This window comes from Oryzias latipes, chromosome 15 (assembly GCF_053564925.1).
Source record: "Oryzias latipes strain Hd-rR chromosome 15, Olatipes_Hd-rR_3.1".
In the NCBI taxonomy this organism is placed as follows: domain Eukaryota; kingdom Metazoa; phylum Chordata; class Actinopteri; order Beloniformes; family Adrianichthyidae; genus Oryzias; species Oryzias latipes.
Genome location: NC_136251.1, coordinates 19,061,187 through 19,076,372, shown reverse-complemented (window position 1 = coordinate 19,076,372; position 15,186 = coordinate 19,061,187). Strand labels below are relative to the sequence as shown.

The following is a 15,186-nucleotide window of genomic DNA, read 5'->3' as shown; positions in this document are numbered from 1 at the left end:
ATCTTAACTGTTTGCCGCAGTAATACTGTATAAAACCTTTTTACAGGGTAATTATAAAATATATGTGCTCCATATCTCAGGGAAAAACTTAAAACATGTGAGAAAAAAGTTTAAGAGTTGACAACATCAAAGTGTCTTTGTTTACCACCTGGCATTCATAATGAATTACAGCTTCCACAGTCAAAGATGCTTTAACTGGAATAAATGACTCTTTTTATGGAATGTTTACTTCCCATCTCGCCGGCTGTCTTAACAAAAGCCTGAAGGTGATTAAAAGCTAAAGAGAGTCGAGCATTAAACCAGCCAAAGTTTCTTATTTACAGTTAAAAGATTGAATGATGGCCTCAACGGCTGTCCCCCTCAGCAGCACACACTCAGACACACACAGCGCCGCACGCCAGTTGGTCCTAAAGAGGCAAATTCTTCCGCAGCATTTCCTCAACATCATAAAGCGTCTGCTGCGGAAGTGATGTTTTTTCAATCCGTCTGCTCTCGCTGACATTTCCAGACATCGCTGGCGTTATGTTGATTTGGGGGAATTTCCACACCATATGCTGCGGTATCAAACACCTACATTTAAGCCGTGCATTCCCTAATCGCTGCATCATTGCAGCTTGTTTGTCTAATGTGCCTGTTAATGTTATTTATTGAGAGTCTGCCCGCCATCCAGTTCCTCCATGCATGCTAAGAAGACAGACGTAAGATATGCAAATGGTAACGTCGGCTGAACTTCACAGCAGTAAAACAGAACATTTGCATTTGATGTAGCACATAATAAACTGAGTATTAGCATTTTAAATGCCTCAAACAAACTTGAAAAATGTGGCCTTTTCCGGTGTGGCTGTTACTGCTGCTGTGTGCGGTCAAACACACACACAAACGGGCTTTAAAACATATGGAGGGCAAAAAGGTCACAACACACAGACAGATACATGGAGGTCTGTGTCTTTCTGCCTGATATGCAAACATTTCATTATTTTGTCTAGTGATAATGCCGTTACTACTGATATCATGTTTTTGAAATGAAGAAACACATTTATAACACAAGTTGTAACAATGTGACTACAAAACGTCAACCTCTGGATCAAAATAATAATTTTTGCTGTGTTAAAGCAACAGTTATTTTGAAAAATGCAGGTGCTCTTTCATGTCTAAAGTCTGATGTTCAGGAGCTTTAGGTATTTCTGGGCACTTGAGAACTAAACTAGAGAAGAAACTGATGTTGTCTCGAAGCTCAATCTGTTGTCTTTGTTTTCTTATTTTAAGCAGGCAGTTGTAATGTGACCACACATTAAGAAACAATGAAAATAGATGGTCGGCAAGTAGAAAATATAATGCCTTCATACACAATTTTCAACTATTTTTATAGGGGTTTACATACAAAACGCATAGCCACTCAATGCACTTTGAAAGGTAAACCAGGTTGAACTTTGAACCAATCAGGGACTTGGATTTTGCAGCAACATGAATGGCGTCCCTTTTATTCACGGAAGTGCCAACCATTTAAAAATTAATCACCAATGAGAAATTAATAATTGCAGTATGTGCCCGGCTGGCATTATATGACACCAGATCTTTCATTTATCGGAACCTAACTGTGAAACTGAGATTTGCACTGTTTTGACATTTTGCACTAAGTCTCTTACAACTGTAGGTGGCGGACATACGATGGTAAACTTAAAAAAGCCCCTCCCTTCATTTTCAGTGTGAACGCCATAGGCTAAAAGAGTGTTCCAGAATGGGGCTTTAGCACGTCCTTGAACGTGCGTCACATTCCTAAGGTGAACGTAGTACTAGGCTTCACTATCAGCTCCTGTCAAATCTGAGAAAAGGAGCAGATGATACACTTCCTGTATCACAAAACAACTTTAATTCCTAAGTTCTGGGATCTTCAAACTTTAGTTTGAGAAGCAAACAGAAAAAAGAGACTTTCATTTTCTCTTCCTGGTAAAACTGGGGACGAGTTTTATAAACAGGAAAACAGCGTTTCAAATTAAAAGGTTGTAAATTTTAACAATATTCCAAACAGATTATTTTGTTTTAGATCTGCTTGTTTTCCCAAAGATTCTCAGACATGAACAAGAGGCAGAGCCTTCAGCCACCAGCACTCAGTTAAACCAGCAAAAGAGCATTTCCCCCAGTTTTAGCAGCACTCCACTGGCTCCAAAATATTACAACATATTTTGCTCTTGGAGCTTTACAAGGTAAGGCATCTACATTAATTTAGTCCAGACTTTAAAAACATGTTTTAGGATTTTCTTTTAGCAGGTTTTTGACAAGAAGTAGGTGTTTATGTTAGATTTTAGGATCTTTTTGTTTTTTTTAAATACCTTCTTTATTTACCTTTTTCTTCTGTTCATATATGTAACTAACATTGTTAAACACGTTGCGGTTTTTGTTTCTATATGTTGGTTAATAATTTTTGCTTGCTTTGCCATCATGAACTTGACATAAACAAAGAGAATAAATACATTTTCAGAATGAATGTTCTTAAACGGAGGGCATCAAGGGTCATACTTTCATAAATTTGTCATATGACTCGAATCTAGGTTTCCATACATTAAAAAGTTAATATTCTCTGGAAAAAGAAATAGGAGAATGGAAGCCTGGAGCTTTCCTGCTCTGTCCTGCACAGTTATTGAACTTAAATAAACGGAAATTATAATAGCATTAGTACAATTCAATTAAATAAACTCTGACAACCAAAATAATGAAATGGATTTAAATTACTGATGCTATATTCATACTTAAACAGAATCAAAAAATCAAATCAAATTTGAATTAAAATGTAAACATTGAATGAATGGAATAAAATGAACTGAAATAAAAGTGAATGAAATCAAATTTAATACACTGTCAAGACCAGTGATTGATGGTGGATGACATACACAAAAACAGAGCCTTTTGTTTGACATAACTCCTTGTTTTTGTCCCGTGGCATTTAGAAGTTCTTTAAACAATGAATTGAACAGATAGTTTTTACAAATGAGGAAAGCAAAAAGTACCAAAAATAGGATTTTAACTATGTTTAGCTTGAAAGTACCAGACTTCAATCTACAGAGAGATATTTGTACAACCCAGATCCTAAACGTTCTCCCTATGTGTAACCCCACCCGCTCACCCTCACCCCTTCTGACCATCTTTAATCCTACATGGTAAGCTCTCCTCCTCGCTCCTCTTCATCTCAAACATGCTTGCTCTCATTCCCGCTTGCAGAGACCCGGCTTCATTTTCTGGTCGTGTGCACCTATTGCGAGGGGGCGAAGCAGACACAAAGTGACACAGGACGCAGAATGGGGAGGAGAAGGCACAAGGTTGGAGCTGCAGCCTGAAAGGAGGCGATGGGAGGTATCTGATTGTCCAGAGCTGAAAGGGAGCGTTAAAAGGAGAACCTTGTTGCAAAAGCTGGTGGGCTGGGCTGAAGGCCGGTTAAGGGCTGGTGATGTGTGTAACCCTGTTTGTGTGGGTCTGACGAGCAGGAGGACACTGAATGATGACCAAAACCAGGATGATACAAGGGAGGAGAATTGCAAAAAATAAAAGGGAAGGTTTGCAGGAATAATGATAGCTTAATCTGTGTTTCATGTGAGATTAAATATGTGGAACACCAATATAAATATATATATTTACTTTGTTTCTAATGCTTTTTTTGCACTAAATGACTAAATATATTTATTTGACCAAAAGACATATTTACTGTGCAAAATTCTAACTCTGTTAGGCACAGATTGTAAAGCAGAGATTAAACTAACTACAACTTTGTAACCTGTGACCTGTATTTAATCAAGCGATGCACACCTTGATCCGCTGTGCTTCAAATAAAAAATAAAAAAAGGATTAAATCAGAACGCTTTGAAACAGCACATTCATATCAAGAAAGAAGAACTTTAAGATATGTTTCCTCATTACTGAAATGTTCATTTGACTTGTTTTGCCTAATTAACGTCAGTGTCTTCCCAGAACAAAACAGCCCCAACAATAATAATGAGGACCTCAATATTCATGTTCCAGGAGACGATTGTGAGGTCTGTAATTAATGAGAATTCAGTCGTTTAATCTCATTAATTAAAGGCTTGCTGTCATTTGAAGGTTTGTTTACTTCTCTGAAATGTGAAATCCCATTGATTTACCCAAAAGGGAGAGAGAGAAAAGGGGAAACTCTGAAGGAATGAATCCGGCTCGTAAAAGTTGCAGTTGTACTTTTTGAATGTTAAGAGTGTAAATCTTCTAGGTCTCTTTGATGGCAGCTGCAGGGCTCGTGTTGCCGTCTTCCATCTGTCGCTCAAATGCTTTAAATCTTTGTGAGACTCCTTTTAGTGAATCTTCAAAGTAGGTTTTTTGGTGTCTTTGGTGAGCAAAATGAAAGCTCCATACATCCATGGGCATTCAGTTTAATGTACTGCAAACCTCCTCTAGTAAAGATAGGAAGACAGCTATAGAGAAATAAGCAGGGAAAATCTAAACTGATGATTGTTTTTTTCTACAAAGAGACACTTTGTAAAATCTGCACCAGTAAAGTTTTTTTCTCCATCTATTTTTTGATGATCTTGACCATCTCATCAATTTATCCGCTAATCATGACAGACCTTTGTGTCTGTTTTTGTTTATTCGCTCCTCATCTGTGGGGTTGCCACAGTGAATCATCTGCCTCCATCTCACCTTATTCTCTACAACTTCCTCACTCAGCATCCTCACGTTGATCTTCATTACATCAATGGCTTCCTTCTAGATATCTCCTGCCCCAGCTTGAGCACCATCCCTCCTCCGATCGTGTCCTAAACATCTCAATCTGCTTCCCTGCATTTATGGATTCCTTTCTGATCCCATCAATCCGTATTACTCTCAAAGAGAATCTCAACATATTCAGACCCTGAGAACTTTATTTGTGTCATTCGTAAACATGAAAAAGCCATCGGAGCAGAAGGGACAGTATAGCAAGAAGAGAACAAACCTTGCTATTAGAAGAATAGTCGGTAGGCTGGTTGTCTGCAGCATCATCAGAGAACACAGAGTTTGAGCCAAGCACCGTTCTCAAATCCTTATTTTCAGATTGAAATAAAGGTTGTTTTGAAAAACGGTTTTTAATTATCAATTTTTCTGCTGCCCCTTTTGTTTTTTGTTTTTCGATTCTCAGAACAAAACATGACTGGCAATTTTTTGCGACAGATTGGACACCCGTCCAACAACACAGAACATCAATCCCTTCATCAAGTCATATGGGAGGCAACAGTAGGAAAATGTGAACATTGTAAAGCCTTAGAGAAACCCCACGCCAAAATTGTTACAAACTAAAGGTTTTTTCAGGAAATAAAAAATGTCAAGGGTCTAATTAATAATAATTAGTGTTCTTCCAGTTTCTTTTATACGTTAGCATTTACTGACTCAAAGAAAAAGTAAGATTCTTCTTATTTTCCTTTTAGCAGCAGAATTAAATCTTAAGAAGTCCTATCTTTTCATCCTTTCACCTCCTCCTCCTCCACCTCCTACTTCTTCTCTCCTGTCACAGAGTTGTTTACATTTATAATCCAAATCCATTTGAATGTTTGTACTTTTTCACATGATTTTGCTTTTATTTTAATTATGAGTTGTGACTGGCAGTGAAGGTGAAAGGCTGGGAACTCAAAATTTTTGATTACTTAAAAGATTAGTTTGGTTTTGTTTACACTAAGATATTCATGAGTTTTCAAAATGTACTAAGGTGTTGGCTTTCTAAGACTTGATCATCTTGACACTCTTGACATGTTACATTTACAAACAGGTTCAAAAACAAGAACTTTTTCCTTTATGTTAAACATAAAAACTATGGCCTATGATTTTCTCTTAACATGTTTTAGACATACAGAGCAGACTTAAGCATCTGATTCCACAGCAGCAAATATGTACCTTCAATCTTACCTCCAAGCATGAATTTGCATCTATGAGGAGGGGTTTAATTTTTCCAAGCAAAAAAAAGAAGAGTGTCATTTTTGGAGAGACTAAGTCGCATGGATGCTTCTGTCAAACTGGGTCTTCATGACCTCTGGGTTTGCCTCAAGATAGAGCACAGTGTTCTACAATTCATGCTTACGTGTAGGGAAGGAGTTTAAAAAAAAGCTTTTTAATCTGTTTTTGTTTTACCCATTTAAGGTTTTTTGTTAATTAAATAACCAGATACGGCTTCATCACTCCTGTCAGAGATTTGCAATTTTTTAAAACTTCTAAATATTATTAAGCTTATTGAAATTTACGTAAACAGAAACTTCCATTTGTGTTTATCTGAAGAAGAGAGAAAGTATCTCGGTAATATTTTCAGTTCAGCTACTTTCGAATACAATAAAGGGGTTTATCAGAGGTTGGAGCAGGAAGTTGAGCATATTGTGTTTTTGTCCTGTATTTTTTACAGTCTTATTTTTAATAACCTTAAATTCTGTGCAAATTCATATAAAACAACAAAAGGGACAGTTTTTTCTCAAAAAAAAAAGTTTCAGATTTATTTTAGCAGGGATCAGGAACAAAATGTGACTGAAAGGAGAAAGTAAGACTACAATTGATGAAGATTTAGAATGGAGGCACTTTTGGCCATTTGACTGTCCTCAGCTGGTGACATAAAGCAAAACTTTCTTAAATAAGTGTCTTTGGTTTAACAGCTGATGTGCAAAACACAGAGATGTAAGGAACTCCTAATTTTTGGGCAACAAAAAGAAAAAGGGCGGCAGAGATGCACCCCTGGAGGAAAATAAAAACCTGAACTTGTTGGATAAAATCAGTAAGAGGAGAAAAAGAGTGAAACAATCGGTGAGAGGGAGAGAGAGACAGAGGCACGAAAAGAGGGATAAAAGGAAAAAGAGGAGCTTACGCAGTGAAAAGAGCACATTATGGACGACCTGCTGCGGCAGTAGTGTGAGGGGAATGGTGAATAACTGCCTTCATTTGGGCCAACGTCCTGGTGGTTGTTTGGAGCCGGAGGCCTCAGATGGACACACACACAGAAAACAGCAAAACATGCCAAAAAGAAAAAGGAAACGTTAAAAAAAGCTGTACTCCCTGCACAAGTTTCATACCTGCAACACATACACAGACACACAATTATCCCTCTCTTTCACACATTTTTCCGCATTGACCGGATTAGGAACACTTTCTCTTGGGTGTGCCAGGCTGCCCCTCTCACAAAGAAACACTTGGGGACAGGATTAGTAGGCTTACAGCGGATTCACATATGTCCAGTTCAAGCAATTGGTATTCAAAGCTTTAGACCTTCAAATGCCACCAAGAGAGAGCAAAGCCGAGCAGCGCTTTTCTTTGCATTTGCAGCACCTTTATGAGGAGGCCTCCTTTGCTGGCCCAACAATGCGCCCGTGAATACACATTTTTACTGTTCTAGCAGGGGGATCCCAAGACGGGGCGACGGGCTCGACCAGACTTTGTTATCCAGGTTTGAAGTGCTGACTGGGTGGGAGCAGAAGGACAGGCAGGCAGACAGACAGATGTAGGGCTGAGGGGCTTCAGTTACTTCCACATGTTTTTGTTGGTGGTCAGTTCCTCCACTTCAGATCTGGATTCAGATCCTTCAGAGTGAAGAGGCTTTCTGTAGCTCACTACATGGACAATACTGAGTCAATATAGTGTCTTCTTAGAATATTTTAGAGCAAAAAGACTTCAAAGGTCAGCCGGTGTCATTCCTTCACATCATTGTCATCTTGTTAGTTTGTTTTTTTAAACCTTGATTTCTTGCAGTTTTGATCTTTCTTTTGGTTAAATATGACATCTGTGGAGGCTGGAGAGCAAAAACCACACTGAATAAAGCTTTGCAAAACTTGAAAAATATATATATACATTTTAAAAATGTATAAATAATAATGAATGAAGAAAAACTGAAATTTAAGGTGAAGAAATAAAACAAAATATATAATATCTGACAAGAAACAAAAGACCTGAACTGCAAAGGTCCTTGTGCCTGACAGAAACAGGATGATTTACAGGAAAAACCTTTATCACACACCCAAAACAAAAAAATAGAGTAAATGCAGAAAACAAAAAATACAGATGCACATAGACATAGATACAAAAGATATAGATACACATATTTTTAACTTTGCATAGAAAAGGTAACTGTAGTCTTCTCGGTTTTTTTTAATAATATAAGCTCAAGCAACTTTTTATGCACTGCCTGGCAAAAAAAGACGTTAAACAAATAACAATAATAAAAATATATACAAGCTTTTTTTATAAGAATGCATTCAGTGGATTTTTTAATAATAAAAAAGACAACAATTATTTACGTACATGAAATGAACATCTAAACAAATCCACCTTGACAGTTATTTCTAATTATGAAAAAAAGTTATTTTTTTGTTTGGACATTTTTCTTAAATACTGTGAATTAAAACAAATTGCTTTTAACAGCATGTGTGATAAAACTAAAAGAATAAAATTACTTGGATGTTTTTCCCTACATTTTAATACTTAAATGGGAATTTTAATCATGTTTTAGCAGAACTAATCACTTTTTTTTTTTTAAAACAGTTCCACAAACTTTCACGCCTCTAAACTGCGCCCTCGCCTATAGAGCTCCTTCTCCGCTCGGACAGATCCCATGTTAGGCCCAGCAGACGCCGCGGAGGCCGCAGAACCGGAGAACAATTTCCTCTGGTGAGCCACCGACACACGCACGACATCATGATTTGACTTTAAATCAATGTTTTCAGCGGCTTCCAGCTTGTTAACGTCTCCTCTTTACTTCCATCACTCAATACAGCTTCACTATTTTCTGCTCGGTGCAGTCCTGTTCAATCTTCAGGCAAAATCCCGCAAACGATGACAAACTTGACCAAAACAAATTTAATCTGTGCGTGAAGCTGCTCCGATGTGGAGGGGAGAACTTTGACCCCCCCTCTGCGTCCTGACAATGGCAGTGAATGGATGCGCACCGCGGTCACTGGGACTGTCAAAGCCCACCGCCCCCTTTCTCGCGGGCGCGTCATCTTCCTAACCAGGCGTTATGAAAAGGAGAAGCTCTTTTGTGTGTCCGTTCGTATAAATACCCTCCATCGGCGTACTACTCTCTGCAGACACGGAAAGACAACGAAACCGAGAGCTCGCCGCAGAGATTAGAGACAGAGTGGGACAGAAGGCGACGTCAGGTGACCAGAGAAGGGGAGAAACGGAGAGAAGAGGGGAGGGAAAAGAAGAGAGTGACAGCAGAGAGGGAGGAAGCAAGCAGCGACCTCCTACAACTAACTTGGAGGCAAACCCATAAAATGCATTCAGACTCCAGCCCGAGCAGCAGAGCCTCTTCCCCGGACATGGACGACATGTTTCTGCAGCATCACCACCACCACCACCACCACCACGGCGGCTCCTCTGTCTCCTCGTCCACGCAGAGCGGAGAACAGCAGCGCCAGAAGTTGAGCAGCGGAGAGCTCCTGCGCTCTGGAGACCCCAAGTCTGTGGGAAGCAGCAGCAGCAGCAGCAGCGGAGGAGGAGGAGGAAGCAACAAGTACAAACTGAAGAAGCAGGTCACCGAGGAAGAAATGTACCAGCTGCGCCTCAAGATTAACGGCCGGGAGCGCAAGCGCATGCACGACCTTAACCTGGCCATGGACGGTTTGCGCGAGGTGATGCCGTACGCGCACGGGCCCTCCGTGCGGAAGTTGTCCAAGATCGCCACACTGCTTCTGGCCAGGAACTACATACTGATGCTCACCAGCTCTCTGGATGAGATGAAGCGGCTGGTGGGGGAGATTTACGGGGGCCAGCACTCAGCCTTCCACTGCGGCGCCGGCGCGGGTGGACACTCCGGCGGACCCGCCGCAGCCGCCGCCGCAGCAGCAGCCGCGGCAGCCGCGCACCAGGTGCACCCTCTGCTCGGAGGCGCGCTCTCCTCTTCCTCGTCCTCCACTCTGCCCAGCGCCCTGCCGGGGCTGACGTCCATCCGCGCGCCGCACGCCCTCATGAAGGGCTCTCCGGCTGCGCCCCCGGCCCTGCAGCTGGGCTCCGGCTTCCAGCACTGGGCCGGGCTGCCATGTCCCTGCACCATCTGCCAGGTGCCTCCCCCTCCACACATCCCCATCACCTCCACAGGCCTCACGAGACTCACAGGGGAAGCGAAGGACGTCATGAAATGATGCTGAGAGGCAGCAGAGACTGACAGTTGTATGTTTGTACATATCCAGGGCAAGAGGGTGAATTCTGCCCCTCCTGTGCATGTTGCTGTTTCGTCTGTTTTCTTGTTGAACGTATGAGAAAAAAGGGTTTTTCCTCCTTGTAACAAGGACTTTAATGAAGTCTGCTGATTTTGTCAGTTGAGAGTAAAAAATAAAAAGTTTTCGGACGCCATGATCCTCCTGTTTGAGTGTGAAAGGAGGTGAAGGAGTCTGCATTAACATTTCAGTCTTTTTTCAGGCGTCATTTGGTGAAATCGATTTAAAAAGTGATCTGTGCCTTGTACCAAGGATTTTAAAACTGAAAAGTGAAGACAGGTTTGGAGTTCCCCTGGAGCGCAAATCTAACCGCAGGTTTTCTGATTTCTTTCACTCACGCTACTCTACTGCTCTCAGTTTTTGTTTTCTTTTCGTTTTCCTGCATGGAAAGGATCACCAGTTTGCCCAGAGACCCAGTGTCTTATTTTTGTACATTGTTGATGATTGAGAAAAAATATTTATTATCAAATGGCGTCTCTGGATGAAATTTCAATAAAAAACTGGGATTATGAATCATCAAAATTGTCCTTTCTTGTTATTCCCCGATGTTCTTAAAAAAGATAAAGGCTTAAAATGCATACAAGAAAAATTTGCACCAAAAACAAATTTTGATTTAAAAAATCTTATTCATTTACTTTTATATACAGTATAATAAAAAATCCAACGAAAATGTGTTGATATTTAAACCATCCCAAGCTCATATAGGATAAAAAAGAAGTCTTTATTTTTACGATTTAATAAAAATGAACAAAAATGGAAATATCATTTGTGACATAAAAAGATAATTTTTTGAGTGTTATGGTTTGTTCAAAAGATAAACGTTATTATCGTGTATGTTTAGGCCGATTTTCCTTTTGAGCGCTTTTTGTCCCTCAGCTGCGCATTGACATCTCCTTAAATTGACCAAAAATTCTGTTTTCCATCTTTCACGATGAGGAGGGAATGAAATGAGGGGCTGCAGCAGCCTAATAATGGGGCCCAGAAAGTAGAGGGAGTGAAAGAGGGAGCAGTTTGTCCTGCGGGTGGGGGTCCCATGGGTCTTCCTCCGTCTCATCTCCGCCACGACAGAATGTATGTTTGTAGAGATTACAAGTTAATTGTTCATTGGGGACCAAGAAGAGAAAATCACATCAGAGGAAAAGGGGCCGGATTACAGGGTGCTAAGATTATACATTCAGATCCATTCTCAGCGCATGCAAATGAGAAGGTGGATTAGAAACAAAACAGGAAAAAAAGTTGGGAAAAGGGGGGATCACACTCTTTTTGCAACTTGTTTGGTGGATAAAAGCTTCTAAGTTGCGAAAGAGTTGATTTTCACTGGGTTTTTTTGTCTTCAGGAATGAGCCTGTGTGCGCCTCGCAGCCTGCCAGATGGGATGTATACAGCCGAGGAGCCGCAATGGCCTTTTAACCGCGCAACACTGAGGAGGATGTTGTCAAGGGAAGCTGGCGGTTTGCGAGTTAATAGTCATGAGTTGGGGTAATTACTTAAGGTTTATTGTGCTGCAGTTTCAAAGGAAATGGACTCGTCAATGGGCCCAGAAATACTTCTCAATTCTGGCTAATTAGGCGCTGCGTAAAGCGGAGTAACTGCTGCCGCAGGCGCATTCAGGGAAGCGGGAGGAGGGGCGTGAGTAAACAAAAATAAAGCGCATGCAAATTGTGTGTTTTAGAGGACAAATGTTCATCATGATTTGTTTTAAACTTGTAAACACACAGATCTGAAAAGCAGTGACAGAGGTGCATGAATATATGCAGAGAAAAGTAAATAAAAAGTTTCATGGATGCACAGACTGATGGGAAAAAAAGTTTCCAAATAAAAAAAGTTGGATTTAGAATTATTTATGCAGCCTTTCATCTTTTTTCTTTATTCTAAGAAAACTTTAAAATGCTAAAATACAATGAACCATTAGAAAATAGATTTGCCATATACTAAAATTACTACAAATGTTATAAAAAATACATCCTACTGGAGTAAAAAAATCAGATGCGTAGAATTTTTATGAATGAAGCTGACAGGTGAAGTGCTTTTGTGTGCAGGCGGTCAGTGATTCATGAATGGACTTGTGGTTTTCATCTCGTCTTTTCAAGCCGGTTGACAAACGACTGACCCTTTAGGGAGCACACACCTGTTACCGCAAGCCACTCAAGGTTTATCACTTGGAGCAACACTGCTTTGTTCATACTGTCCTCACACACACAATGACAGGGCATTTTTACACTCCAGTGGGCAGATTGCACCAAGCTGCCAAAATTGTTTTGTTTTTTTTCAAAGACACAGATTGCAAACTTTACATACAAAAGACAATCTATTGCAGGCTCTCAGGCCTGATGAATTCCTGCCTGTGTGAGGGCTCTGCTGGTTCCGGTCAGTGAGCCGCTGCAGGACCACCGCCTCAGGACAGCAATCAAAATAAATATCAGTTGAATAAAGAGCAGCGGAGCCACAGCTAGAACAAAAGCAGTTGAGGTGATAAGTTATTGACTGGGCTGACAGCCTGAACGAGGCTGATTATTACCGCCTGGTCATGCTCTGAGTGTGTGCGTCTGTCAGTGAAGCAGGTGCAAAGGCCAATGCCTCTGTGAGTCTACCTCTCTGTCGACCCTCGGGGAAGCCCAGGGGCCCTCTAGCTGTCCTCAGCTGATTCCACGAACTAATGTTTAACCCATACTGCCAAAAACAGAAAGCATATTTCCATCATAAGAGCGCCTTGCCATCGCCATTAGCAACCAGACACATTTGCATGTTAATTGTGTAGTTATAAGTGGAGCTGACATCTCCCTTTGTCCAGGTGGGGTCACGGGAAGTGAGAAGATGGGGCCGCTGAGTGACATTCATGTGTGTTATTGTTTCAGGCGGGTTGTGTCATCTGTCATCACAACACACTTAAACAGATGGAAAACACAGATCGGGTTGATTAATTAAGGTGTTTTTGTCTTTAATAGAAAGATTGAAATTAAGATTTCATCCATTAATATGAAATACAGACTAACTCTGCATGGGAGCAAATGCAAACAAGTTTGGTTATACCAGCAATCCCTGTTTTACAAAACTTTATTTCAGGGTCAGTGTTGTCAGGCCGCCAAACTAATGAACAGCTGGGGTTAACTGTTGTTTTGCAAGTTAAAAGGTTTTGGATCCGTTGCTATTTATATGTGAGCTTGAAAATTAAAAAATGCAGCTTAAGAATATGCCATGAAATAAATACTTTATCTATTTTATATGTTATAGAAATACGGCTGCCATAAATGTGAAAATGTGTTGAAGCTGTAATCGATTTTTTTTGATTACTGTAAAAATTAAATTAAGGAAAGTGATTTTTTTTCTTTTATTAATCCTGAGTTTCTGTGATGGTTAAAAATGTTTTCAAATTTCATCATTTAAACGGTTTGTCTGCTTGGTAAATTCTTCTTACTAACTAAATGAATGAATTATAAACTTAGAAGAATTTTAACTACTATAAAAGGATTGCTCCTTTCTCACCAAGTTGGACATAAGAGAAATCCATCAGTTATGCTTCATTTCCTTCCCTTCTATTTCTTTTTTCGTTTGCTTTAAATGTATTTAACTTCTCTGTTTAGCATAAGTTTAATTAATTCTCAAAACATCTACCTGGTTTTGCAAATCTAGCAGCAAATATAGACATTATCATGGCGTGACATGGGTGGAAGGCAATGGTAAGAAGTTCTAAATCATAGGAAGACAGAAAAAAAATTCATAAATACAAAAGTAATAGAATAAAAGTGCTCTAAAATTTATTAAAAACAATATTAATAAAATTAAGATCTCTGAGACATTTATTTTGAAATGGACAGCATCACCTCTTAGTTTTATTAAATATTTGGGCATTTGCATCATATTTTAATGAGGTCAGTTTTTGGTATTTTAGTCATGTGAGCTGTTTCAACACTATTTGAGTTTAAAAAAAAAGTTGTGATTTAATCTCCTCAGCAGCTTTGAGCCCCTTTTGGCTCTTTTGCCTGTTCCTTTATTGGTTGCATTGGTACTTATTTTTATGTGTCTGAGGATAAAAGGTTTTTTTTCTGCATTTACCTTAAACGTGCTGTTAGAACAAGCACCAGTATTAATTATAACACTTTAAAGTAAATAGATATTCTTCCTGACAAAACAAAAAAGCTGTTTGCTCACTTTTACTTGTCCACATACAGCCTAGTTTTGTGGAAAAAAAATCCTCCTGATATAAGGCTCTTCTGAGCATGTGTGTGTGTGTTTCAGCTGTAATGTTCTCCTACAGTGACTGACAGATGGCGTTCAGCGCTTGGCCGTAAATGTGCTCTCTGAGTGTTTGTCTGTGTGCCAGTCGCCTGTAGTTTGGAGACTACCCGTGAGAGTTTAACTGCCCTGACACTGCTCAAAACAAACAGCCCTTGATTGTCAACCATGTTCGATGCGCAGTGTCAGCCTGTGCTGTGTGTGTGTGTGGGTTCATGTGTACGTGGTGGCCTTCTGGAGAGAGGAGCAGAGCAGATGTTAATGGGAGAGACATATCTCTGGCCACCGCATGCTCCGAATCTTCCCAAAGGAAGAAGTCTTGCAGCCTGATGACACCAGGAAAATGGAGCAGGACAGTTCCTCACTAAAACTGAAGAGCACAGTGCACACCTTCCTGCTTTTACCTCTTTTGTGAACACCAACAGTCCTTTCTGGAGGGGAAATTTAGACTAGAAGATTGGTGAAGGCTCAACCCTGTCTTAATAAAGATATCTGCTCCAACTTGTGTGATGTTTGCGTGCCAGCTCTAGGCCTGGCAGAGTGCTGGGTGACAGTCCCCTCTCAGCTGGGGGGGAGTCTGGCGACAAAGTGAAACATGATCGTGAAGAGAGCGAGCCGTGGCCGAAGCCAAGAACAGATCACACAAATGAAGAGATCAGACTTTGTCTTTGAGCGCTCCAGTAAAAGAAAAAACACATACAAATGTGTTTGAAAATGTTCCTGCTCTGAAAAAAAGGGACGGCAAAGTTGAAAAATTAAAGCAGTTTGATCATAA

The 15,186-nt window shown here is 40.2% G+C and overlaps 1 protein-coding gene across 1 annotated transcript; it reads left to right on the top strand.

The window, feature by feature from the left end:
* Positions 1-8,802: 8,802 nt before the first annotated feature.
* Positions 8,803-10,700, top strand: olig3 (oligodendrocyte transcription factor 3). The gene has a single exon (XM_023963746.2). It carries the CDS (start codon positions 9,237-9,239, stop codon positions 10,101-10,103), a length of 867 nt encoding a protein of 288 aa, XP_023819514.1. The 5' UTR covers positions 8,803-9,236; the 3' UTR covers positions 10,104-10,700.
* Positions 10,701-15,186: the final 4,486 nt, after the last annotated feature.